The sequence below is a fragment of the Sceloporus occidentalis genome, unplaced genomic scaffold (assembly GCF_023333645.1).
Source record: "Sceloporus occidentalis isolate IW3139 unplaced genomic scaffold, rSceOcc1.0.p SCAF_3, whole genome shotgun sequence".
In the NCBI taxonomy this organism is placed as follows: domain Eukaryota; kingdom Metazoa; phylum Chordata; class Lepidosauria; order Squamata; family Phrynosomatidae; genus Sceloporus; species Sceloporus occidentalis.
In genome coordinates, this window is record NW_028316983.1 from 124926655 (window position 1) to 124952621 (window position 25967).

The 25967-nt window shown below is 44.0% G+C and overlaps 1 protein-coding gene across 2 annotated transcripts; it reads left to right on the forward strand.

The window, feature by feature from the left end:
* Window positions 1-2002: 2002 nt before the first annotated feature.
* TMEM121 (transmembrane protein 121) lies at window positions 2003-24120 on the forward strand. Of its 2 annotated transcripts, none has more exons than XM_089516071.1 (2): window positions 2003-2178; window positions 22061-24120. In XM_089516071.1, exon 2 carries the CDS (start codon window positions 22792-22794, stop codon window positions 23728-23730), a length of 939 nt encoding a protein of 312 aa, XP_089372197.1. In that variant the 5' UTR covers window positions 2003-2178; window positions 22061-22791; the 3' UTR covers window positions 23731-24120. The 2 variants fall into 2 exon arrangements, with proteins under 2 accessions (XP_089372197.1, XP_089372199.1); XM_089516073.1 differs by lacking the exon at window positions 2003-2178 and adding an exon at window positions 15168-15247.
* The last annotated feature ends 1847 nt before the right edge of the window (window positions 24121-25967 follow it).

A 25967-nucleotide genomic window follows, 5' to 3' on the forward strand; every position in this document is an offset into this window, starting at 1 on the left:
AGAAATAATGCAGTTTGACACAGCTTTAACAGCCAGGGTGCCATGCTATGGAATTGTTGTGGATTAAGTCGAAGGCTTTCATAGCCAGCATCCATAGTTTTTTGTGGATTTTTCGGGCTATGAGGCCATGTTCTGGAAGGGTTTTTTCCTGACATTTTGCCAACATTTGTGGCTGGCATCTTCAGAGAATGCTGGTATGGGAGTGAGTGGGGTATATATACTGTGTGACCCTTGGTTGAGAGGAAGTGGTGATTTACATGTTAATCTCTGTGTTGGTCTGTTGGTGGATGGCAAGGCCTCAGGGTCCCAGCAGGCAATGAATCACTAATTAACTGGACACCCCAAGGCCTTTCCATTCAACAACAGGCCAACACACAGATTAACATGTAAATCACTTCCTCTCAACCAAGGGTCACACAGTTTATATACCCCACTCATTTCCATGCCAGCATTCTCTGAAAATGCCAGCCACAAGTGCTGGCAAAACGTCAGGAAAAAATTCTTCCAGAACACGACCACATAGCCCAAAAAGCCCCACAAAAAAACTATGAATTCTAGTGTAATTGTAGTTTGTTGTGGAACAACAAAAACAAACTATGTGTGGAATTGTCGTTTGTTGCAGTTGCGCTCTGGTGCCACAACAAACTACCCTTCCCAGGGTTCCATATCATGGACCCATGGCAGTTAAAGTGGTGTGAAACTGGATTATCTCTGCAATGAGGAGGCAGGCTATTATGTGTCTACAAGTGGGCCAAGGACTGGACCCAGGCATGAGGCCAGGCTGAGGGAGAGCCAGCCCTCCCTTCCCACTCTTTATGGGGCAATGTGGGGTAGCCAGAGGACTTTCCCATTCAAGACCGCTGCAGCCCAGCAATTTGTGCAGACTAAAGCAGACTCTTGGGCTACCCTTGAGGAAGGCAGGCACTGCTGGTGGAGCCCTGGGGCAGCAATCCTGCAAAGCCCCCCCCCCCCCACATACCTCTGTGTGCCCCTTTCCTTCCTGCCTCAGCAAGAGAGGAACCAGGTGTGTCAAACTATGTGACTGAGGATATAAAAAGAAGCCGGAGCTTAGAAACTCTGGATGACAACCATAACCTGTACAGGCAAAATATAGTCATATTGGCAAAATGGGGGGGGGGGGGGGTCAAAACAGACAGATAAAATATCCAAGTTCAGCTGATCCTCTCCCTTCCCCAATTTCATTTTGTGAGCTATCAGGAGTGGTATCAGAGAGTTTATGCATAATGTTGACACTTAAATAATAATAGGGAGCTGGGGATGTTTAGCCTGGAGAAGTGAAGGTTAAGAGGTGATATGATAGCCCTGTTTAAGTATTTAAAGGGATGTGATATTGAGGAGGGAGTACCGGAAAAGAGATTCCATCTGAACTTTAGGAGGAACTTCCTGACAGTAAGGGCTGTTTGACAGTGGTGGAGTCTCCCTCCTTGGAGGTCTTTAAGCAGAGGCTGGATGGCCATCTGTCGGCGATGCTTTGAGTGAGAGTTCCTGCATGGCCCTTGTGGTCTCTTCTAACTCTATGATTCTATGATCCTATGTGCAAATAATGGACTTGAAAACTAGCCCCATTGGAGCAGGGCTCATGGGTTGCCAAGAAATTGGGAAGGTGGTGCATTGATGCCCTGAGGCTGCAACTGCTGGGACAGGAGGGATGGGAGTTAGAGTCCAGCAACATCTGGATGGGTGCAGGTTGCCTCTCTGCAGCCTGCCCTCTCAGCCTGTGTGATGGATCTGCAGAGGAGGAGGAGGAGGAGGGGGAGAGCAGGGCCCCTTCCAGAGAAATGTGGGACATTCCCAAAAGGAAAAGCAAGGAGAAAAGGCTCATCTCAAGAGAAGCCCAGGGTTGTTCCTAGTGATGCTCCAAGGGGAGGGCTGATCATTCGGGGAGCATCCCTCGCCCCCTCCCCTTTTGCTGACGTCACCAGAGCCTCTCTTCCCCCCCCCCCCATCCGTCCACCTGCGCGCCCTCCCTCCCTCCCTCTCTCGGTGGGTTCCTGTTTCCCAGACCCTCCGTCTTTCGGCTGCGGAGGCAGGTGGTCCAGTGGCCCGAGAGCATCCTTCCGAGGAGAGAGACGAGCCTCCCAGGGAGCCCCCCCCCCAGCATTGCTCCGGCGGGGAGGGGGCAGGGCGGCCTCCCCCTCCCCTTGGCCGAGGAAGAAGGTAAGCAGGGAGCCACTGCGGAGGAGGAGGAGGCAGGGAGGGAGCGTGGGGGTTCCCTCTGCTCCCTTGCCCCCCCCCGAGGTCTCTGGAAGGGCATTTCTGAGAGGGACGGGGGGACAGGGGGCTCCTCCCGCCTCGCCCCAGGGCCCAGGAAGGGGCTCTCTCTGGGGGCAGGGGGCTGGAGGGAGGGCCGGAGGGTGGGGGGGCCAAGGGGTGCCCCAAGGAAGACCTGCCTGCCCCGGCCCTGCCCCCGGGATGGAGGCCAGAGGAGGGGATGCCCACCGAGAGGGGAAGGCCGAGCTCATGCCTCCGGCCCCTTCAGGGAAGGCCCAGGGTCCCTCCCGGAGGGAAGACCCCGAAGGAAGGAAGGTGGATGGATGGATGGACGAAAGGAAGGAAGGAAGGAAGAACGAACGATGGAAGGATGAATGAATGGGTGGAAGAAGGGTGGATGGATGGATGGATGGAGGAAGGAAGGAAGGCAGAAGGATGGACGGATGGAAAAAGGATGGAAGGAAGGAAGAGGCCCAGGCATCCCCCTCTGCCCACCATTAGGCCCTGTGCTGCCAGGGAAGGAAAGTGGTGCTCATGCTCTCTCTCCTTCTCTCTTGCCCTGCTGCCCCTCATGCGTGAGGGACACCCCTCTGGTCTACCCACAGCCTCAGGCCAGCCTCATCACGGGCCTCCTCTCCATTGCCCCCCTCCCTGCTGCCCAGAGGAAGGGGGCCCAGGAGTAGCTGCTGCCTCCTTTTGCCCAGAAGTGCCCACCCTCTGGGCAGCAGAGCAGAGAGAGAAGGAAGTGGGTCTGGAAGCACAGCCACCCAGTGCCAGCTGCTGTCTGGGTCTCAGGTGAAGAAAAAGAGGGGCCCCTGTGGCCCTGAAGAGTCTAAAATTTCCTGCCCTCCTCCTGCCTTGGGGCTGAACGTCTAGGGATGAAGCAGTTCAGAGATCAGAGGCCTCAGCTCCTCATGAGACACCTGCTGCCTCACTCTTGGTGCTGATTCTTGGTGCCCCCATCCTCCTCTAAGAGAGTTTATGTAGTGCCACCATAAGGAGCTTATCACACAAGGGACGGGACATCATTGTCCTGTCCCAGTTTCATGCTTCTTGCATGATCATGGGGAGGACTTTCACACTAAATTGCACTTATCCAGACATTATTCCATCCAGAAAGTACGAGTGAAAGTGATCATACAAAGGGCTTTCTCACTGCATCAGTATTATCTGTATTATCAGAACATCCCATTAATGTAATTCCACTTCAGCAACAAGACATGACAGGATCAGTACAGTGTAGTGAGAAAGCCTTTCGCACAATCACTTTCACTCACTCTTTCTGCATGGGATAAGGACACCTGTTCCCATGTGATAAAAACGAGTAAGACCTGAGCATGTGAAGAAGAATAGGGAAAATGTCCTCTCTTTTCTGAGTTGTCACAACCCACTCCCAAATGGTAAGAGGAGGCAGCATCTAAGGATGCTGAGGTGCTCATTTAGAACTGCAGAGGTTTTCAGGTCTGGAGATTAATTATGTTATCTTGGTTTATAGCCTGCTCTCTTTTCTGAAGCCATATGGAAGGTAACAGTAGGCAATGGAATGGAATAAAACTAAGTTTTAGACTACAGCATCCCTTCTAGTTAACTGGTTTAGTAAAAGGAATATATGCAGGTCAGCAAGAAGAAAGCAACAAATCCAAGCAGTTATAGCCATAGTCTAAGGCTGGATGCAAATATGAGAGATGTTGTTCAGGGCTGCTGGCTCTGGAGAAAACCAGAAATCTAGGCTAAGGAATGCATGGTCTTGCAGAGGGCAGTCTGGGCACCCAATTGGCTTAAGGAGGAAGAGCCCAAGCACTAAAAGGAGAGAGAGAAAGAAGACACCTACCCCCTTCAAGGAACTGTTCACACTACACAGTTATAGTGCTATGATTTCACTTTACCTACCATGACAACATCTTGTGGAATCCTGCAACTGGCTCTCACCCCAAGAGCTTCTCTAATGTCTCACCAGACTATAAATCATAGGATTCTGTAGGAGGCAGCCATGACAGTTAGAGCAGAATCATAGTTCTATAACTGTGTAGTGTGAAAGGGCCTCAGCTCTCAAACAAGTATCTGAGGCCCCTCTTTCCTTCACCTCTACCTTCTCGGTACAGCGGCTGGCATCATCCCACCATTTGGGAGAAAGCCTCACTTCCTCTTGATAAAGTAGGCCTCTCAGGCTGGTGCACCTGACAGGAGCATGTAGCATTTGGAGGGAGATGAAGGCAAGTTGTGGAGTTGCTTGCAAGGGCATTTAGCAGATGTTTAGAGTCTCTGCCTCTTCTGGTGAGTCTTGTGGATAGGAAAAAGTAGCATTCTTCTCTTGACACAACTTTGGATCCTTCCACTAAGGAAAAGCAAAGGGTGGTGAAAAAAACATGCTTTCTCTTTAACCAGAGAGTAATAATTGCAGAACCAGCCCCTGATTCCCAAGACTAGCCTGCTTGCCAGCTGTATTAGCTAAAATGGCTGGGGCTGGGAAGTCAGCTGGAAAAGAAAGCTACTTCCCCCTACATTTAATCCTTGCCATTGTGCTGATGTCACAGACTCCATCTAATACATCTGTGATTCACAGGCTGTTAATACTGCCTCAACCACCACATTTCTAGAAAAGACAGCATTTCAGCCCACACTTAGAATGGCAGCAGACCTTCTGCTTTGTGTTGGCTGCAATGGTGTTAATCGTCTGTCAGGCACCACTGTATCTTCATGCTGCCTGGATACAGCTGGGGCTACCCTGATCTTAATAAATAAATAAAATGTTTATTTCTATCCCACTTTTCTGTAGCAAGACAATCAAAGCGGCTACCAACTAAAGCATCCATATACAATATTGTACATAAAATTACAATCCCCCCCTTAAAAAAGAATTAGATATATTACAGTTAAAAGAGTTTTCAATCTATTAATAATAGCATAACATGGGCAGGGTGGTGGTAATACATGGTGTGAGGGGGTATCATTCTGTGGCCGAGGAATTTTATTCAGGAAAGGCCTGCTGGAAGAGATGCATCTTGACAGCTTTTTTGAAGTTGTCTAAGGCGGGATACAAACTGCCGCTTTGCGGCGCTTACCCGCCGGCGCCATTTGCTCCGCGCGGGAGCTGCAGCAGCCAAACTGCGCAGCTCCCGCGCAGAGCAAAAAAGAAGCTCCATTTCGGAGCTTCTTCTTGTGGCGCACTGATGATGTCGCGAAGCGCCGCTGGCGCATTCGCGACGTCATAGGCGCCGCGACACGTCTGGACGCTATGCGTCCAGTACGTAAAGATGGCGGCGCCCATGTGGAAGGGGCACTGCCATCTTGTACGTATTGTATACGTACTAGGGTTAGGGGGGTGCGGAAGCACCGCCCCTTCCTAACCCTAGTACGTATACAATACGTACTATATGGCGGTGTGTATCCCGCCAATGTTGGTAATTTGACAGATCTCATCCGGCAGGCCATTCCAAAGTCTGGGAGCAGTTGCAGAAAAGGCCCTCTGGGAGGTTGCAGTTAATCTGTTAATTATTATATATTTAATGGAGTGGGCTAGTGAGGGCTCCAGGAAGTGATGCAGCTGGGTTGTAATGTGTTTGGGCTACCAACTCCCCGGCACACCTGGAGAGGAAGAAGCTCAACAGGCAGAATCTACTAGTATAAGCTCCCTAAAATCAATGATGAAGGGTGGTATATAAATCTGTTAAATAGAGTGCACTTTGAACTGTGTGTTTATAAACACTGTGGATTGCATCCTGTTACACCAGGCATTGACAAAACACAAGCTGGCTTGAAGGTTTCTGGTGTGTGATAGACGCAGATAAAATATAATTTCAACATTCTTCTGTTGCTTTACGCTATATATAACTTCTATAAACTTTCAAGTTGCTTGGCTTTCAATATTTTAATGATATTATTTATGATATGGTGCTCAGAGCCTGAAAATAACAGTCACCTATAATGTATAATGGGGGAGGTGTAACAAGGATATAACGATGTTCCTTTTGTGACCTTATATAACTGCTGGTAACATGTGGGTTTTGCTGGATGGGGAGTTGGGGGATTGGCTATTTTTCTGTTTTTAAGAGTTTAAAAATAGTCAAGAAAAGTAATGACTAATATATTACTTTTTGAAAAGCATATTGCTAAAAAATTAAAATAATGTTCCAATCTCTGATGGTGGTTGCTGTGAGCACATCAAATAATGCTGCAATGCAATGAATTCATCAGTTAACTGACAAACCAGATATCTGAAACCTCAGAGCCAGTATATTTTCACTGGCTCTGAGGTTATTCTGGCTGAATTCACTTGCTGTCTTAAATCATCTGAAGCTACTTCTAACAAGTCAGGTCGTTGGTTCATCTAGACCAGGGCTGTCCATACAGCCACGTAAAGGCATTTCTTAAACTCATTTGGAGATGCCAGAAATTGAATGGAATCTTTTGCATACAGGAAAATGTTCTACCATTTATCTCTAACACTTGAGAAAGAATAAGCTAACCAAATTTCAGCCCATATTTCTTACTAATACTGATTACTTTGTTAAGTAAATACTTAATCAAAAACCTAAACACTCTTTAGATACTGTTGAAACGTAGCACAGACTAAAATATAGTAAGTGATACACACAAATTTAGTATTAAAATCCTAAACAATCCTAAAGTTCCAGCACAAGAAGAAATATTACACACAAACAAAATGTTTCACATATACAGACATTGTGAGCACCAAGGGTTCTTCCCTAGGGACAACTGAGGAGCCACCACCAAGAATTCCTTCTCCCACATAATAATAATAATAAATAAATAATAAATTTTATTTATACCCCGCCCTTCCATGGAAATGATCAGGGCGGCTTACAAAATTCTCAGATTGATGGGACATTCTAAGAAGGCCTTCCATTAATGATCCTAGAACATGGCCACGTATTTATATCCAGGTAAACACAGTGGTGCTTGATTACCACAAGTTAAAATTATTATAATATAAAATCTGCAAATCTGTTTCATCCTGGAGAGAAATGACCCATGGGGTGACATCTTTATTAATGATTTGGATGAAGGAATAGAGGGCATGCTTATCAAATTTGCAAATGACACCAAATTAGGAGGAGTTCAACAGGAAGAAATGTGAGATGCTGCACTTAGGTATAAAAAATGAAATGCATAGATATAGGCTGGGAGACTACGAGTGAAAAAGATCTAGGAGTCCTAGTGGACCACATGTTGAACATGAGCCAACAGTATGAAAAGGCCAATATGATTCTAGGTTGTATCAAGAGAAGTATAGATCAAAGGAAATAATAGTGCCACTGTACTCTGCTTTGGCCTCACCTGGAATATTGTGTCCAGTTCTGGGCACCACAATTCAAAAAGGACATTGAGAAACTGGAGCGTCCTTCCACATAAAGGACATTGAGAAAAAGGAGGGCGACTAAAATGGTGATGTTTAGCCTGGAGAAGAGAAGGTTAAGAGGTGATACAATAGCCCTGTTTAAGTATTTAAAGGTATATCACATTGAGGATGGAGCAAGCTTGTTTTCTGCTGCTGACACGAAACAATGGATGCAAGCTCCATGAAAAGAAATTCTACTCAACATTAGGAGGAACTTCCTGACAGTAAGAGCTGTTCGACAGTGGAACACACTCCCTCAGAGAGTGGTGGAGTCTCCTTCTTTGGAGGTCTTTAAGCAGAGGCTGGATGGCCATCTGTCGGGGATGCTTTGATTGAGATTTCCTGCATGGCAGGGGTGGACTGGATGGCCCTTGTGGTCTCTTCCAACTCTACGATTCTTTGATTCTATGATTTATTCAGGGCACGTACAGCATAATTATGTACATGTACAGTAAGTTTCAATGAAGGCCCATTCCCAGTTGGATGTCACAGGATGTCGCAGTCCAGACATATTTGCAGGAGAATTTAAAGCAAACAAAAATCAATAGAACTATACTATAATTTTGCATATATGAGCAGCCAATGTGAAACTAATAGATAAAAAAAATTAAACAAATAAAAATTTAGTTTGACATGGAAAAGTTTTCCTTCCCAAAAATCAGATCTCTGAGGCCAATTCAGAAGTTACAAAAATGTGCAAACATTTGAGAACTCCAAATGGAGATTTGGTGGTATATTACAAAAAATAACTGTGGGGTAGGAATAGGAGGGGGAGAAAGACTGACATGATGTTCAAGTCAGAAATGGGAAACAGAGTTTTGCAGACATTCAGATTAGGCTGTACCAGCTGATGATTATACAGGCCCTAGGGCTGCTAGAAGCAAGAAACCAACAAATCATAGTTGATCCTTAATTTCATTTTTGTTTCATCTCCATTTCAACATCAGATCATTCATTTTTTCTTAACCCTCATTTTCTGTTGCCTGATGAAGAGATCTGAGGATCTGGAAATCTTGTATCTTTTTTATGAGTTCGCTTAATCGAGATATGGATTCTGTTTTTTTAAAAAATACAGTAAAATGCATACATGGATATATTTTAAAATGAAATAATTAAGAGTCAAAGGCTTTCATGGCCAGCATCCATAGATTTTTGTGGGGGTTTCGGGCTATATGACCATGTTCTAGAAGAGTTTTCTTCCTGACGTTTCGCCAGCATCTGTGGCAACATAGCCCAAAACCCCACAAAAAACTATAGAAATAATTAAGTTTTATCACCAAGCAAATCTTCTTTGGGAGAGAATCTGAAAGCCAGGATGTAACAGGAAAGCAGTTATTCCCATTTTTATATATAGTACTGTGGAAGAGAACAGAATTTCATCAAATAATCATAGTAGTCAAAATGTGTGTATGTGGTTTCAAATTATTAATTGACTTACAGTGACCCCAAGATGTGACAAAATCTGATCCCTTTATACCTGAAATCTTATTAGTTTGAGAAATTATTTAATCTGGAACCTCTTGAACTCTTAGAATAGAATCTGAAAGCACATGAACTTGTGATAAAATATTGCAGTATGGTAAATTCCTATTAATTATTTTAGCCAACTAGCCATCTGTTGACATATGTTGGTTAGCACTAGAGTTGATTCTGTCAATGTGGATTGCAGCAGTTCAGTTGGAATATTGACTATTCCTGGTTATTTATTTATTTATTTATTGCTATTTCTCTTATTGCAACTTCCACCTTGCTTTTTAGAATTTGGGCTTCGTCTTCATGTGGCTCTTCATTACATGTGTCCTTCATTTTGTCATCCTTTTCTATAACTCTTCTGTGTATTGCATCCAATGTCTTTTTATTCCTTCCAGGTCTTGAATTTTGGTGTTTGTTTTTTTTTATTGTCATAGATAGGGTTGCCATAATGGAGGACCTCCAAACCTGGACAAATGTAGGACATGGTTTGAAAATGTAGGACATTTTTTAAAAAAAATTTCCTGGCTAGGAAATTAAAAAAAAAAGTCCTAGATTTTTAAACCTTGTCCTTGTCCTCCTCCTCCCAGCCTGGGAGGGAGCCTAGGCCAGCTCCCAGGCCGGGAAGGGCAGGGGGAAGCTTGGCAAAGCGGCGATCGCCGCGGTGCCAGGCTTCCTCCTCCTCCTCCCGGCCTGGGAGGGAGCCTAGGCCTGCTCCCAGGCCGGGAAAGGGGCGGGGAAGCTTGGCATCGCGGCGATCGCCACGGTGCCAGGCTTCCTCCTCCTCCTCCTGGCCTGGGAGGGAGCCTAGGCCAGCTCCCAGGCCGGGAAGGAGGCGGGGGCTGACCCTCATCGCGGCGATCGCCGCGGTGGGAAGCGGCCTCCTCCTCCTCCTTGGCCTCGCGGAGGCCTTGAGGACCCCGCGGCCGGAGCTCCGACCGCGGAGCCAGCTCGAAGGCCTCGCTGGGGCCCGGGAGGGAGTGTCTCCACGGCTGGAGCTCCAACTGCGGAGAGCCTTCCCAGGCCTCAGCAAGGCCTTGGAGCCGCCACGGGGCCTGAGGTGGCCGCGGTGGGCGGGGCCGTCCCGGTTTGGGCGCCAAACTGGACCGGGACCGGGTTGGCACCGCCCAAACCGGGATTGTCCCGCCCCCCGGCGGGATATGGCAACCCTAGTCATAGAGCATCCCAGTCCTTGATTTGAACTTTCCTTAGACTAGAAAGCTGGGCCAAAGCTAACAAAATGAAATTCAACACAGAGAAATGTAAGGTATTGCACTTAGGGCGGAAAAATAAAATGCACAGATATAGGATGGGTGACATCTGGCTGAATGAAACTACGTGTGAAAGGGATCTTGGAGTCCAAGTAGACCACAAGTTGAACATGAGTCAACAGTGTGATGCGGCAGCTAAAAAGGCCAATGCTATTTTAGGCTGCATCAATAGAAGTATAGTGTCTAGATCAAGAGAAGTAATAGTGCCACTGTATTCTGCTTTGGTCAGGCCCCACCTAGAATATTGTGTCCAGTTCTGGGCGCCACAATTCAGAAAGGACATTGAGAAACTGGAGCGTGTCCAAAGGAGGGCGACAAAAATGGTGAAGGGTCTGGAAACCATGCCCTATGAGGAACGACTTAGGGAGCTGGGGATGTTTAGCCTGGAGAAAAGAAGGTTAAGAGGTGATATGATAGCCCTGTTTAAATATTTGAAAGGATGTCATATTGAGGAGGGAGCAAGCTTGTTTACTGCTGCTCCAGAGAACAGGACCCGGAACAATGGATGCAAGCTACAGGAAAAGAGATTCCACCTCAACATTAGGAAGAACTTCCTGACAGTAAGGGCTGTTCGACAGTGGAATGCACTTCCTCGGAAGGTGATAGAGTCTCCTTCCTTGGAGGTCTTTAAACAGAGGCTGGATGCTTTGTCAGGGATGCTTTGATTTGGATTTCCTGCATGGCAGGGGGTTGGACTGGATGGCCCTAGTGGTCTCTTCCAACTCTACGATTCTATGATTCTATGATTCCCAGATCTTGGGAATGAGTCTCTTGAGCTTCCCTCTGTGTTGTTGTCTTACAGCTGTGAACAGATCCATGATTTAAATCTACAAAACCATTTTGAGAGCATCTATGTAAAAATTAAGGGGGAGAGAAACAACATTAGGAGAAACTTCCTGACAGTAAGGACTATTCAACAGTGGAACAAACTCCCTCGGAGTGGAGTGGAGTCTCCTTCCTTAGCGGTCTGGATGGCCATCTGTCAGGGATGCTTTGATTGTGATTCCCTGCAAGGCAGAGGGTTGGCCTGGATGGCCCTTGTGGTCTCTTCCAACTCTACAATTCTATGATTCTATGATTCTGTTTCTCTGCACTAGTCATTGTAGTAGTTTTCTTTATCTTTTCACACTAGCCGTTGTACTGTTGGTTTCATGGTTCTTAGTTTGTTCCCACCCCCCTTTTATTTTGCTTCTCTTTTTTCCTTTATGGCTATTGAAAGTGTCTGTTTGCGTTCTTCTTTTAATAGATTCTTGGTCTATTGTGGTTAGTAGCGCAAATCTGTTCGTTATATTGTCAATAAAGTCTGTTTAGATATTGATTTTGCATTGTATCCCCTGACTGCTTTTGCCATATTCTTTCTTAGGCGGGTTATAGACCGCCCATTTGGGGCGGGTTGCACCCGCCCCTTTCCCCGGTGTATCAGGGCCTTAGTGTGTAGAGCGGCAGCCGCTGAGGCCCCGATCCGCTGCTTTTCAGGCTGCGGGGAAGCAGCAAAACGCCGCTTCCCCGCAGCCTGAAAAGGGGTGTCCCTGGGGCTTCAAGCCCCAAGGACACCCCGCGGTGGCGGGGAGAAGAGAAAGGGGCCATCTGAAGGCTGCGCCCAGCGGACTAAACGGAGCTCCTTCCTGCTCCATGTTCAGGGCGCACTAAGCGCCCTGGCGCGGAGCAAGGATGTCATATCCGCGCCGCCCCGTCTAGAGGCGGCACGGCCGTGATGTCATCACGGCGGCGGCCGTATGGAAGGGCCGCCGCCGTTTAGTGTGTGACGAGCACGCACTAGGGTTAGGGCGGTGCGGAAGCACCGCCCTTTTGTAACCCTAGTGTGTGCTCGTCATGCACTAAAGTTTAAAAGCCACCCCATTTCTCTGTGTCTTTTCTGTGGTTGTTTGCTTTAAAGTGGACCACTCCTGTACATTTTAACTCACTCACCTCCAGTACTGCTATGTTAAGGATACTTAACTAAATAACCTCTCCTGACCCAACCCCCTCAACCTTGACGGAAACATTATTCACGCATGCTCTGATCACTGGCACAATGGAGCTTTATCCCCATGATACTGTTGCCCAGTAAAACAGGTTGTGGAGGCAGGTTACAATTGTGGTCATAGTGTCACAATGATGACTAACTAGTAGTTGTGAATATAGAACAGTTACAGATGAATAAATCTAGGTAACTGTTCCATATTGACCATCACTACTTAGTCACCATTGACTTACTATTGTTACAGTTATAATTTCCCCTCACCTGTTTTTTTTTATTTATTGAATTTATATCCTATCTTTCTCCTGAGATGGGTTTCAAGATAGCTACTTTAATTTTGTTGTTGTTAACTGCCCTTGAGTTGGCCTTGACCCATGGTGACCCTGTGGATGAGACATCTCCAAGACCCCTGTCCTGCACTGCTCTGCTCAGGTCCAACATCTCTTTCTACTGCCCTCTAGCTTTCCTAGTAACATGGTCTTTTCCACTGATTCATGCCTTCTCCTGGCATGGGAAAAGTATGATAATCTCAATTTAGCCATCCTGGCTTCCAGAGAGAGACGGGTTTAATCTGTTCTAGAATCTATTTGTTTGTCTTCTTGGTCATCCATGGTATTCTTGGCACTTTTCTCCAGCATCACATCTGAAATGAGTTGATTTTCTTTGTCTTTACTTTCTTCACTGTCCTGTGTTCACCTCTGTACATGGTGATGGGGATTACAATGGCTTGAACAATCCGCACTTTGGTGTTTAGAGTTATATCATTACATTTTAGGATCCTATCCAGTTCTTTCATAGCTGCCCTTCCCATTCCTATTCTTCTAATTTCTTGAATGAAGTCTTCATTTTGATCAATATTTGACTCAAGATATGAGAATTCCTTGATTATTTGAATTTCTTCAATATATAGTATACATTTTTGTAGATCTTCCATGGTCACTATTTTTGTTTTCTTAATGTTCAGCCTTAATCCTACATTGGCACTTTCCTCCTTGACTTTCTTTAGTAATTGTTCCAGGTCTCTGTTGGTTTCTTCTACTAATATTGTGTCATCTGCACATCTTAGATTGTTAATGTTCTTTCCTCTGATCTTCACTCTTCCTACCTCTAAGTCTAAGCCTGCTCTGCATACAATATTTTCTGTGTACAGATTGAATAGATAGGGTGATATTATGCAGCTTTGCCTGACCCTTTTGGCAATTGGGAACTATTCTATGTCTTCAGTTCTGATGGGAGCTTCTTGTTCTGAATACAAGTTATGCATCAGAACAGTTAGATAAGGGCCATCAAGTCAACCCTATACTTTGCACGAATACACAATCAAATCACCCCCCACAGATGGCCATACAGCTTCCAAAGAATGAGATTCCACCACACTCAGACAGTGTATTCCAGTGTCGAACAGCTCTTACTGTCAGGACGTTCTTCCTAATGTTTAGGTAGAATATCTTTTCCTGTAGTTTGCATCCATTGCTTTGTGTCCTAGTCTCTGAAGCAGCAAACTCAACTGTTATTTCTCCCAGGTTTTTTTTTTAAACTTTCTTAGTGATGCTGAATTAGAGTTTGTTAGAGTGGGTTACATGGAACCAAGGTTTGACACAGCTCGGTACACTGATACACCTCATTAAAAAAAATTGGTCAACCTCTACCAAAAAATGTATTTCAGGTCTTTTTGCAGAATATTTGTTTTCTGAAAAATATTGTATTTGCAGAAAAACACATTGACTGGAATTCAGCAAATTCATAAGGGGGTTCTCTTGGAAAAAGGGAAGGCTGTTGGTTCTCTGTGTTCATTTTGCTGGGATGAGTTCTCAAACTTTTAAAATTGTGACCCATTTCTGTAGATCACTGGGAGGAGGCGCTATAAGCCTAATTCTACATAGCTCCTAGCAGAAGCGCACACCTAACGGCGTGTGAATTTTCCTTCTATTTTTTATAGTCAAAGAGGTTTTAAAGTACAGAGGAGAAAGTACCTGGGAAGAGTGTGTGAGAGGGGCTCCTTTAAATTTTATACTTTTTTCCTTAAGGGGCTTGTGGGGACTTGTATTTAGAGGAAGTGAGTCTGAGACTTACCTCTGGAAAGAGCTAGTAGGAGCTTTCTACATAACTATAGTCCCAGTTGATTGAGCTTGCTAACAGATCTTGGGGTCAGGGACAAAGCCCAAGCCAGCAGGTTTTCTTTACACTGGTGTTTAACAGAGGAAGCCCACAGTATTGTTTCAGTGCCTCTTAAGACTTCTCAGTATAGATATTGAGGGACCTGCTGCAGTCACCGGCAACACCTGTGGGATGTTTGTCTTCTTGCCTAGGGATGTGGGGAACTTCACCCACACCAAGTGCAAGTTGGTAGCCCTCTTGAAAGAGAAAGTCCAGCATGTTAGTATATTGAAGGTGAAAATGTTCAGATGTGGCAATGGCTGCAGAAGCCTAAACTGGCTACAGCTGGAGTCCAGAGCAGCAGTCGGATGTTCAAAGTCAACTGAGATGACTAAATGTAAATATGCTATGTCTTCAGTCTCAAGATGGATTAGTGTCTATGGTGCATAGCAACTTGTATATGAAGAGGCTGGACTTAGTGGTCGCCTCATGGTAATACTGTATATAAGGAAAACGCTGTTCTGGTGGATTGTGGGAGTCTGGGAGTCTGAGATAGTGTGGTGTGTCGGTAAGAGTTTTTTGTATAGTAATGACTAGTTCGTGTTTATCTGAAACAAAGTAATAAAGCCCTCTAAGGAGTGAACTGCTAGAGAGTGATTCTTTGATTTAGCAGCTGTTTCTCCAGGCATTGTTCCAGCAAGCTGAAAGCCTGTATTTGGAGTTTCGCTCTGTTCTTGAGTTGGAGAGATAACCAGCATCTTCATCCATTTGGTACCAGACTGGAATCACAGGCAAGGTTCATCACCCAAAATATCAACACAGCAGCTGGAGGCCCAGGTATCTACTCTTCAGCATCTTAGGGAGCAAGAGGTTTTCCTTCACAGAACGGACCTAAGGGTCTTTGGGGGGAAACACACAGAGATTGCACGCCATTGGCAGGTTTTATATTTTTATTGATTTGATTATTTGTATGTAAAGTGCTGTGTACATTTACAGCACTATAGAAATAAACTATAACAACAACAACAGAGGAAGTTTCACACAGAGAAGTAGGGAAACCAGGGAACGTTCTGTGAGCTTGCAGCTACAGAATCGATTTGAACCTCTCTCTGTTATTAAAGATGATGAGGAACAGCAGCAAGGACAGACCTCAGGGACAGAGCAGGGGACCCAGGGAGTATCACCAAAGGGAACAGCTGCTACTAAGCCTTGGAGGAGGTGTGTGGTGGTCGTGGGGGACTCCTTGCTGAGAGGTACTGAATCAGTGGTCTGTGGGCCTGACAAGATGTCTCGGGTGGTGTGCTGTCTCCCTGGGGCAAAGATCCATGATATGACGGAGGGGCTGATAAGACTGGTCAAGCCTACTGAACATTACCTCTTTGTTTTGGTTCATGTGGGAACCAATGATACTGCAAGGTACAGCCTTCAGAATACCATAAGGCATTATGAGGCTTTGGGTAAAAAGTTGAAAGAGATGGATGCACAGGCTGTCATCTCATCTCTTCTCCCAGTCGAAGGGCATGATCCAGCAAGGGAGAGGAAAATAGCAGAGGTGAATAACTGGCTCCGCAGATGGTGCCGCCAAGAACAATTTAGATTTTTGGAGCATGGTCTGAGGTTCCATGAGGAGGGACTTCTGGTAAGGGATGGGTTGCATCTCACGCCAGTTGGAAGAAATGTTTTTGCCAATAGTTTCAAAAATTCGACTAGGAGGGCTTTAAACTGAGTTATGTGGGGAAGGGAGACAGTATTCTGGAAGGCAAAAGGGCTGGAGAAAATAGTCAAACTGTCATAGAGGGAACAAGACAAACAGTACAAGGACCCAAAAGTGGGAGGCAAAAAAACTTGCACAGGCAGCAAATAGTCTTCGATGTCTCTACACTAATGCACAGAACATGCGGAATAAGCAAGATGAACTTGAACTCCTAGAACAACAAAGCAAATATGATATAATAAGCATTACTGAAACCTGCCCTTGCTCAGGTCTCTGCCATTGCCATTGCAGGCACTATGCCTAGCATAAGGTTTGGGACTCTGCCAGAAGGGCAGATGGGATAAGCTCTTGGTCTCCCCCTTCTCCTTCCCTTCTTTCATAGGATAGATGTCTGTTAAAAGGAAGAAACTAAAAAAAAAGTTTCTTCTATGAGTTGGTTCTCACTAATACAGGGGGTTAAGCAAAATTCTTAATCAGAAACAAACAAACAGCCTCCTCTCCATCCCAGGAGAATCCCCCCTTTTCCCATGAGTGTTTTAAAACAATAAAAACACATTTTTCTGCTAAGGGGTTGCTTCAAATCCCATACAGGCATCCTGTAGAGCCTTGAGGGGATTTGCCACAAAAGAAGAACACAATTACCTGTTTACTAGTCAAAATAGTTAAATTTTAACTAAGAAAGCCTGCTGATGGGCTTGCCATACAACTGGTCTCTGTCTTGGTAGACCTATTGTGACAAGGTCTATCATGCATATGATGAATTGGGCTCAAGGCCATGAAGGATCACGCTGCCTATCTCTTTCCTTAAATTGGTCTCAAGGTGCTACAAGATGCCTTTGCATACTGTTGTTATAAGGTTAGCCACTTTGTGGGTGTCTTTCCCAGACTAGGTTTTCATGGCAAAGTCTGGTTCAAAGAACACCAAAGAACACTGCCTTTTTCTGAGGTTGGAAAAATAGACTTGCCTTGTTTTCTGGTAGCACACATGCTCAGATCTAATATACCATGTAGCATAAAGCTCCATATAGGGAGTTACAGCCAGCCCTCTTTATACCCACAGCTTGTAAATATATGTCATATATATATATATATATATATATATATATATATATATATATATGCATGCATGAAATTAGTTAAATTAATGAAGGCTTGAATCCCTACTTCTAACATTACATCTAAGGTGTGAGCAAAAGAGAGGAGATGTAGCATTTCCTTCTTTTTAGCTTAGGAGATATATTCAGAGGCAGCGGTATTGGTCATAGAATAGTACAATAACACCCAAAATGCACAAAACAAGGGCAATCTTTATTCAGCCAACCAAATTTCACAAAATACATGATGCAAGCTTTTGAAGCTCCACTGGCTTCTTCATCAGGCAAAGGTAGGAAAGAATCTTAACAATTTTGCCTGATGAAGAAACTAGTGGAGCTTCAAACACTCGCATTGTGTATTTTGTGCATTTTGGTTATTCGAATAAAGGATTCTGGATCTTACTCTCTTTAGCTTAGGTGTGTATGAAAGCCTCCCTGCCATTTTGATATTTTATGCCAAAGATAATCAAAACTCTAGTTTGATTCCGATATTCTAAATAGAAACAGACTCCCAAAAATTCTTCCTGCATCTCTTGATTTTGAAAGAAATAAGGTAAATATTGATCAAACAAGCCACTGTTATCCAAAAGGAGCTGCTATGCTATGTTCCCTGGCAGACAGGCTTTCCCATGAAAGAACTAGGGCAGATGGGAACAAGGCTGCTTGTGATCTGAGCCAGAGTGCTGCTCTGCTCAGAATAGGCCATGGGTCTAACCTCAGTTTTTAGCATGGAAGTTGAGCAGTTGTTGTGCCCCATATGATTTCATGCAGTATGTCAGCACACACTAACACATACATGCTGCTCCACTATATCTGACGGTCATTATCATCACTTAGAATGAGTCTTCATACTCTCAGCATGGTTTGCAATTTTCTGCTGTACTTGATGGTATCTTTGAGGGGTTATATTCTTATAATCAGGGTGATCTGATGTTCTAACCACAAAGGACGACAAAGCAATGCAAAATATAGGACATTCAGGAAAAATGTAGGACATTACAAAATAAAGGCTAAAACTACTAATATTAATATAAATTGATGCTTCTTTGTCATGTTAAAAATGGAGGACATTTTGGAATTCCTCCTGGACAGAAGGCTGAAATGTAGAAGGTGTCCTGGGAAAGGAGGGTGTCTGGTCACCCTGCATATAATCTATACATATATGGAGAGGAAGTAGAATAATTTGGCAATTACAGTTATTAGCTGGCAAGTTACAAGCTGTATGTCCCCCCTCTTTTTTATTTTGTTAAGTTTTCTAGTTACAGTGGTACCCCGGGATACGAATTCACCGCGTTACGAAATTTCCGGGGTACGAAAAAGTTACATTGGAAAAAACTGTTCCGGGTTACGAAAGATTTTTCGGGTTACGAAATTAATTTCGGTGCGAAATTCAAATCGGAAGCCGCGGCTAGCGGCTTTCCAGCGCCTTTTCGGGTTGCGAAATGTATCGGGTTACGAACGGCGCCGCGGAACGAATTAAATTCGTAACCCGAGGTAGCACTGTATTTTGTGTAGCTGGTTAGTATTTGATTTGTAGAAGCAGTCAGTCTTAGATTAGTAGTTGTATGTTGTTTTATGTTATTAAAAATAATGTGTTAATAAAAAAACCTAAAAGTAAAGGCAGCCATATTGGCCATAAAAAGCTACTAAAATCCATATTAATGTAATATCTTTATTCATCCAACCAATATTTCAAACATTTGAAAAGATGTGTGCCCTTTTGGTTGAGCTAATAATGGTATTAAGTAGGTTAGCATAGCATAATGACTGAAGTGCCAAAAATCAGAAATATTCTGATACTTTCTAGGTATTTTGAATCTGACTGAAAGTTTTGTGTTCCTCCCTTTGTTGTACCCTGGAATAGGAAATGTCTCTGGACTCAGGTGTCATTCCTTCACCATAAGCTTCTCAGTGGGCTACATCATACTTCCAGCCATCACTGCTGATTTTACTGATGAAATTTAGCAATGCGTAAAGCTGCATTTTTCTTTCAAAAACACTGATTTACTGTTAAATTGTGCAGTTCTGATGCCTTGCTTATAGATAGATTTATGTGTACCTTGGGCATATCTACATTGGCTGCTTACCAGGGTCAGTACAGAGCATTATGCCCCCAAATGGCCCAAGTAGTTTCTACTACCATAATGCTGTTTTTATTTCTTTCTCCATGCATCTTTACCCAAATGCTCTCAGGTGGTTCAGTCTTATCACTCACTTGGATTTCTGTACAAGTCACTTTGTCTTTGACATACAATACTACTCCCCCTTATCTTCACCATCTTTTCTGTTTGAACAGATTATAGCCTTCAGTTGTTATAGTCCAATCATGGGAGTCATCCCACCAAGCCTCTGTCAGACATATAAATCGTATTTACCTTCCTGCACTAGAACTTCAAGCTCATCTTATTTGTTTGAAAACTCTATGCATTGGTATATAGACATCTAAAGCCTTGTTTGTTAACATCATTTATTTTATTGGAACTTTTACTGTGGTGCCCATCCTCTCCCTCAGTTTCCCCTTCAGAATTCACATTCTTGTGTTTAGAACTTGCTTTTGGACAGATGTTTCCCATCATCTCCTTCCCCACAAAGATTTAGCTTAATGCCCTCTTGGTCAGATTTGCTATGTTTTTGTCAAAGACATTCTTTGCATTCTTCATGAGGTACAGAAGAAAGGAGGTCTGTTCTCTGCTGCCCCAGAAGGTAAGACCAGGTCTAATGGTTTTAATTTATAGGAGGGTAAATTACAATGGAACCAATTACCTATTTTTTAAATTAAATTATCATTTTTAATAGTTACAACTGATCTGAGAGGACTAGTATAGAGCAATGTTTAAAGTTCTGAACATGTAACAAATCTCTGCTTGGTCATAAAAATTACTGTGATACTTTGAGTAACCACTCCCTGTCAGCAAGCCTAACTTCCAGTATTGCTGTGGGGATTAATAAAGAGAGGAAACCATGAAAAGTGGGCATGTACATTCCAAGTATAGTACAAATAAAAGAATAGCAATGGTCCAAAGCACACTGCAGAAGTAATTAAGTTTGAGACTGTTTTAACTACCCTGGCTCAGTGCTAAGGAAATCCTGGGAATGGTATTTATTGTGGCACCAGAACTTTCTGTCAGAGAAGGCTAAATGTCTCACAAAACTACTGTTCCCAGATCTCCCTAACATTGAGCCATGGCAGTTAAAGCAGTTTCCAACTGGATTATTTCTTCAGTGTGTTTGGGGCCAAAAATTATATTGGCATAGACAATTCAATTGGTATTCTCGAAGGTCCCCCTCCTCCCCGGCAATCAGTTTTTCACTGATGGCAAAAAAGGTACAGAACCATGGAAATACCACAGATGGCTCTGAAAGTGTCTGCCATCTGATCATAGGGCAGAAACAGAGGAAAATAGAGACAAGTAGCAGGAATTGGAGTGGGGAAAGGATGACCTGATTTCCTGCTTAAGGGCAGATACTTTAGCATAGTCAAGAGCAAATATTAGATCTTATTGTTTTTCCTGAAAAAAACATGACTACCCATTGAAAACATTAAAATATATTACTTGGTATAAAAAGTTAAGCTAAATACAAATCCAGTGTTGAAGATGTGCCCCCCAACACCATCCAACGTAAATCCCTTTTACATCCTCAACCTTGTAGATGCAGTTTTGTTTCCAGACAGATTTTACACTGTAGAGACAAATGGTATTCCTCTTTTATGCACGTTTAACTTAACAGGGCACATGTATGAGTAAACAGTTCCTCTAGGTTCATATGACAATTGACACTCCTCTTTTGTGTCTGGACACCCTGCTAGAAAGGCAAAAGTGCAGGTTATAGTCTGTGTGAATCAATGGCCAGATTTTAGACTATATGTTGTTTGTACAGTTTAATCTGTTATATCCCTAAAGTTGTGGAAACTGGCCAACTTGAAAAATGTTGGTATTGTTCTGTAATGCTTTGTGCTATATATGTGGCTTCATGCAGGTCAGTAGGGAAATGTTATATTGGTGAGGTGCTAGTTCAATACCCTATTGAATGGGAGCCAATCTCATCTTCAATTCATGCTTGTTCTTGACTATTACTACTACTACTCATCATCATCATCATCATCATCATCATCATCATCATCATCATCTTAAATCCCACCTTTCTCCCAATATAGGGACTCAAGGCAACAAACAGCAAGTATAAAACAATACAATTTAAAAAAGTACAATAATATTAAAATATATAAATATAAAATTTAAAAACCAATTAAACAATTAAAAAAGTTAAAGCAGTTATAAATTAAAACATGTTAAAAATACAAATCATTAAAATTTATGTAGCACAACTTAAAAAACCCAGCTCTTATCAGCTTAAATGGCTGGACTGCACAAAAACATCTTTACCTGGAGTCAGAAGGACAGTAAGGATGGAGCCATCCTTGCCTCCCTGGGGAGGGAGTTCCAGATCTTGGGCGCAGCCACTGAGAAGTTCCTCTCTCTTGTTCTCACCAAACGTGCCTGAGAAGATGGTGGGACAGATGATCTCAAGACTCTAGTGGGCTCATATAGGGAGATACGGTCCTTCAAATAACCTGGACCCAAGCTGTATAAGGTTTTATATCTTAAAACAGCATGTTGAATTGTGCCCAGAAACAGACTGGCAACCAATGGAACTGTCACAGCAAGAGAGGTGTATGCTCTTGTAGCCAGGTCCAGTTAACAAGCTGGCTGCAGTTTTTTGAGCCAGCTGAAGTTTGAGTACTTTTCAAAGGCAAACCCCATGTAGAGTGCATTACAGTAATATAAATGGGATGTAATGGCAAAAACTTTGCTCACTTGTCTTTTCTTTGTTCTTTTCCAGACCAAAGTAAATGTCACCAGGAAAGAGGTGGTGGATCAGTACCCTCACATGGAAAAGAAGGCCTTGTTCACAATGGATACTGCTCCAGATAGATTTAATGCAGAAAAAACAGGGAGCCATAAGAGAAAAGATACCCTGGGAAGAAGTCAGCCCTGCTTGCAATCACTTATCATTTGGGGAGCAAAACATTGTAATCTGCTATTCCTCTGTCACCCTGATATGGCTGCCTGATAATTTCTCTAATTGCTGAGAATACGCATGAGTTGCTGCCAGAAAGCCCATAAGAAAGTTTACCTGCAGGCCAGTGAAGGATGTTCCTATTGCACAAGAAGGAGCTTAACGATGGAAACATAAAGAGAATCATAGCTGAAAGCAGAAAGACAGAGGTTTCTCAAAGGTATTTTCATAGATACTAAGAAAAATGTTGAAGATGATTCCTCTGAGGTGTAGCTGAGGACATATCTGAGGGTTTTGCAAATGGGAGCCTTGCTCCATATATAGCAAAATCTTCTGTGTTTATGATTATGCCAAGTGTGTTCTGCTGCAGAGCTTCTGGAACCTGAGGATATCACATGAAAACCTTGCTCATTTCTCACTGCCTGGCTGGACCTTATTGTATGAGTACTACTGACATCCACTGAATGAGACTCTGTCTCTGATGCACATAGGCCTGCACTTGTAGCAACACAAGGAGGCCACGAGGAGAGTGCGGGTGGTTCCATCATCTCACCATGGTGCTTCCACCTCCAGACAAGCGTCACGTGTGTCTCACCACTATTGTTATCATGACGAGCATGGCATTCATGGATGCTTATCTGGTGGAGCAGAACCAAGGTCCCCGTAAGATTGGCGTTTGCATCATTGTCTTGGTGGGAGACATCTGCTTTCTGATAGTACTGCGCTATGTAGCTGTCTGGGTGGGGGCTGAGGTGAAGACTGCCAAGCGTGGCTATGCTATGATCCTGTGGTTCCTCTACATCTTTGTGCTGGAAATAAAACTGTATTTTATATTCCAGAACTACAAGGCTGATAAGAGAAACTTGGAGACAGTGGCTAGGAAAGCACTGACTCTGCTTCTCTCTATCTGTGTGCCCGGGCTATACCTGGTGCTTGTGGCCTTGGATAGCATGGAATACATACGCACCTTCAGGAAGAAAGAGGATTTGAGAGGGCGTCTCTTCTGGGTGGCCTTAGACCTCCTGGATATTTTAGACATTCAGGCCAACCTGTGGGAGCCACACAAGACTGGGCTGCCAATCTGGGCGGAAGGGCTCATGTTCTTCTACTGTTACATTCTGCTCCTGATTCTGCCTTGTGTTTCCCTCAGTGAGATTAGCATGCAGGGGGAGCACATTGCTCCCCAGAAAATGATGCTGTACCCTGTCCTGAGCCTGGTGACCATCAATATTGTCACCATATTCATTCGGGCTATTAATATGGTTCTTTTCCAAGATAGCAGGGTCTCCACAATTTTTATTGGCAAGAACATAATTGCCATTGCCACCAAGGCCTGCACTTTCCTTGAGTACAAGAAGCAGGTGAAGGAATTCCCACAAAATGCTATTGCACTTGAGCTGCAGCAGAACTCAGTGCCCCACAATCAGACCGGCCATACTACTCAAGGCATATCTCATGAGCAATCCCCCACCAGAGAGATCTTGGACACATGATGAGGCTCCTTAGATATCAGCACTTGCTCATTTCCGAGGGGGAGGGGGAGGGAGAGGGGGATCTGCTCTCATCCCAGCATGGAGAGCTGCCCTTGGCACAACATTTGGATCAAATGAGAGAACATCTCCTGCATCTCAGGTATTTCTAAGGAGCCCTCTAGGAAGAAAACAAAACCAAATGAACCTTTTAAGGAGAACCTAACCCACAGCATCTGATCTTTTCTATCTGTTTGTTACCTGTGCTTCAACATGTCAGGAATGAAGATTTTTGTTATCATGGCCTGTTTTATAAGGAAGGGGTGGGAGGGGTGGGATAACCAGGACTGGCACATGGACCAGTGTACCTGTAAACATTGGTGTCTTATTTAAAATGGTGTGTTTACAGTTTTTTTGTTTGTTTTTTTTTTTAAAGAAAGCCACCTGCTGAATCACTGCTGGGAATTCTAGTTGGGTTTGGACAATTTTATAATCTTTGCCTAATGGCTCCTTTCATTGCTCTGTTACAAGTGCACTCAGAAAGTGGTCACACCTTCTCACACATGGGTGCAAAAGAGTGAGGCAAATAGTTGGAGAAACAGGAGGTCCAACAATGCCAAAATGTGAAGCAGTCTCAATAAGAACAGTATTTGACTACAAATGTACTCTTTCAAGAGACATTCTGATACTCTATCAAATGATTCAGCACAATATTTCTGTTTTAGGGGGGGGAACTGTTTCTTTCTCACTCTCATTCTCTCCCTGATCACCCTCAGGGAGAGGGGTGCCATGCAGTTTTAGACTGTTGCCATAGTTTACCCGGTGGGCAGGCACAGTTCTTGGATAGGTTGAAGAGTGGAAGTTGCAACCCTCAAATTGGTCACATTCGCTTTTATTCCAGCAACAGCTGAGTTTCTAATGGGGCTGGGCTTTTTAAAAGGTAAACTATACAACCTTTTTCTAAAACATGGCAGGGCCCAGGGCCAGTCACTCCATGTGTGAGCTATAGGATGTGTTGGGGTATAGGGATGGGCAGCAGGAGTTTGAAAAAAGTCACAAAGAATAATACTGAAACACAAACAGCATGGTAGGCTGGTGACGGCTTTCTTCTTAGTATTCTTCTCCCTTTCCCACGTTAAACTCTTGCTCCTCATACTCTCATACCCCAAAAATCTTTTCAGCCACAGTATCTCTTGCTACACCCAAGCCTTACAAAATCTTTTGCACCTGGCAGCACTGCTCCCATCATATGGATGTGCCTTCTTAGGCTGAGAGACAATCTGATGCTGCTTAGGCTGTGAGCTGCATGAGATAAGGGATCCAGTGTGGAAACTTGCTGTTATATCACAGGAGTCAGGTTACAAACTGTTTTTAGATCTGCAGCCAGCTAGATTTTACTCAGTTTTGGCATTAGGAAATGAGAATCAAACACTTATAATAAATGCTAAAATGTCTGTCTGAGGAGGCTGGGCTTAGTGTTTCATGGGCCAATGAAGAAAACAAAGGGAGCAGGCACACACATTTCCCCCCATGTTGCCAGGCATTTTCATATTCTTCTTTCTCAGCAGGTGATGTCCAGTTATTGTATGTTTTGCTTCTTTAAAGGCGAAGAAAAGAATGTTTCCTGAGGTTCATTGGCAGAGTAAAGGCTCAGTTTTACTGCTAGATGAAATATCCACTTTTGACAAAATAATGGGATAAGTGGGGGAATAGGAAAGTACTGAAAAGGAAGGTAAGCAGAAGGGGTGTCACATCCTGGGAAATGCAGGTGATGCACATGGACAGTGTAGAGCAGTCTTACCCTGTCAGGGGACAGGGAATTGGGCATTTCTCCATCCATCCCTGCCGCTCATGGCTCTTCCTTCAGTGCTTACAGCTCCTACAAATTTGCTACTCTAAGACCCTAAAAGTACAGGAGTTTGGAGTCATCAGGCCCCTGCCTTCTCTGAAGGCAAATCATATGAAGATGCTGGACCATTTTCTGGTCCAGAAGGGGGCATTCTAAGATTGTCACTTGCTTGGAAAGTGATGTAACCCACTTGAGGGGGCAGTTTGGTCATTGCACAGGGCTTTGCATTTTTATTTTGTTTGAAGACAGTTTGTTTTTATGTAATAAAGGGTTCTGGACACCCATGAAGCAGTTTGTCTTGCTCTCTGTGTATATATTCTTGTTTCTGTTTTCCACTCTTGTTTGCCCTTTTTCAGAAGTCTCCATGACATCTATGAATAACAGTAGAGGGAGCCATTGGTCCAAGCCCTTG

What these genes read in the sequence shown, in the direction of transcription:
- TMEM121 (XM_089516071.1), top strand. Translation starts at nt 22,792, where the DNA reads ATGGTGCTTCCACCTCCAGACAAGCGTCACGTGTGTCTCACCACTATT.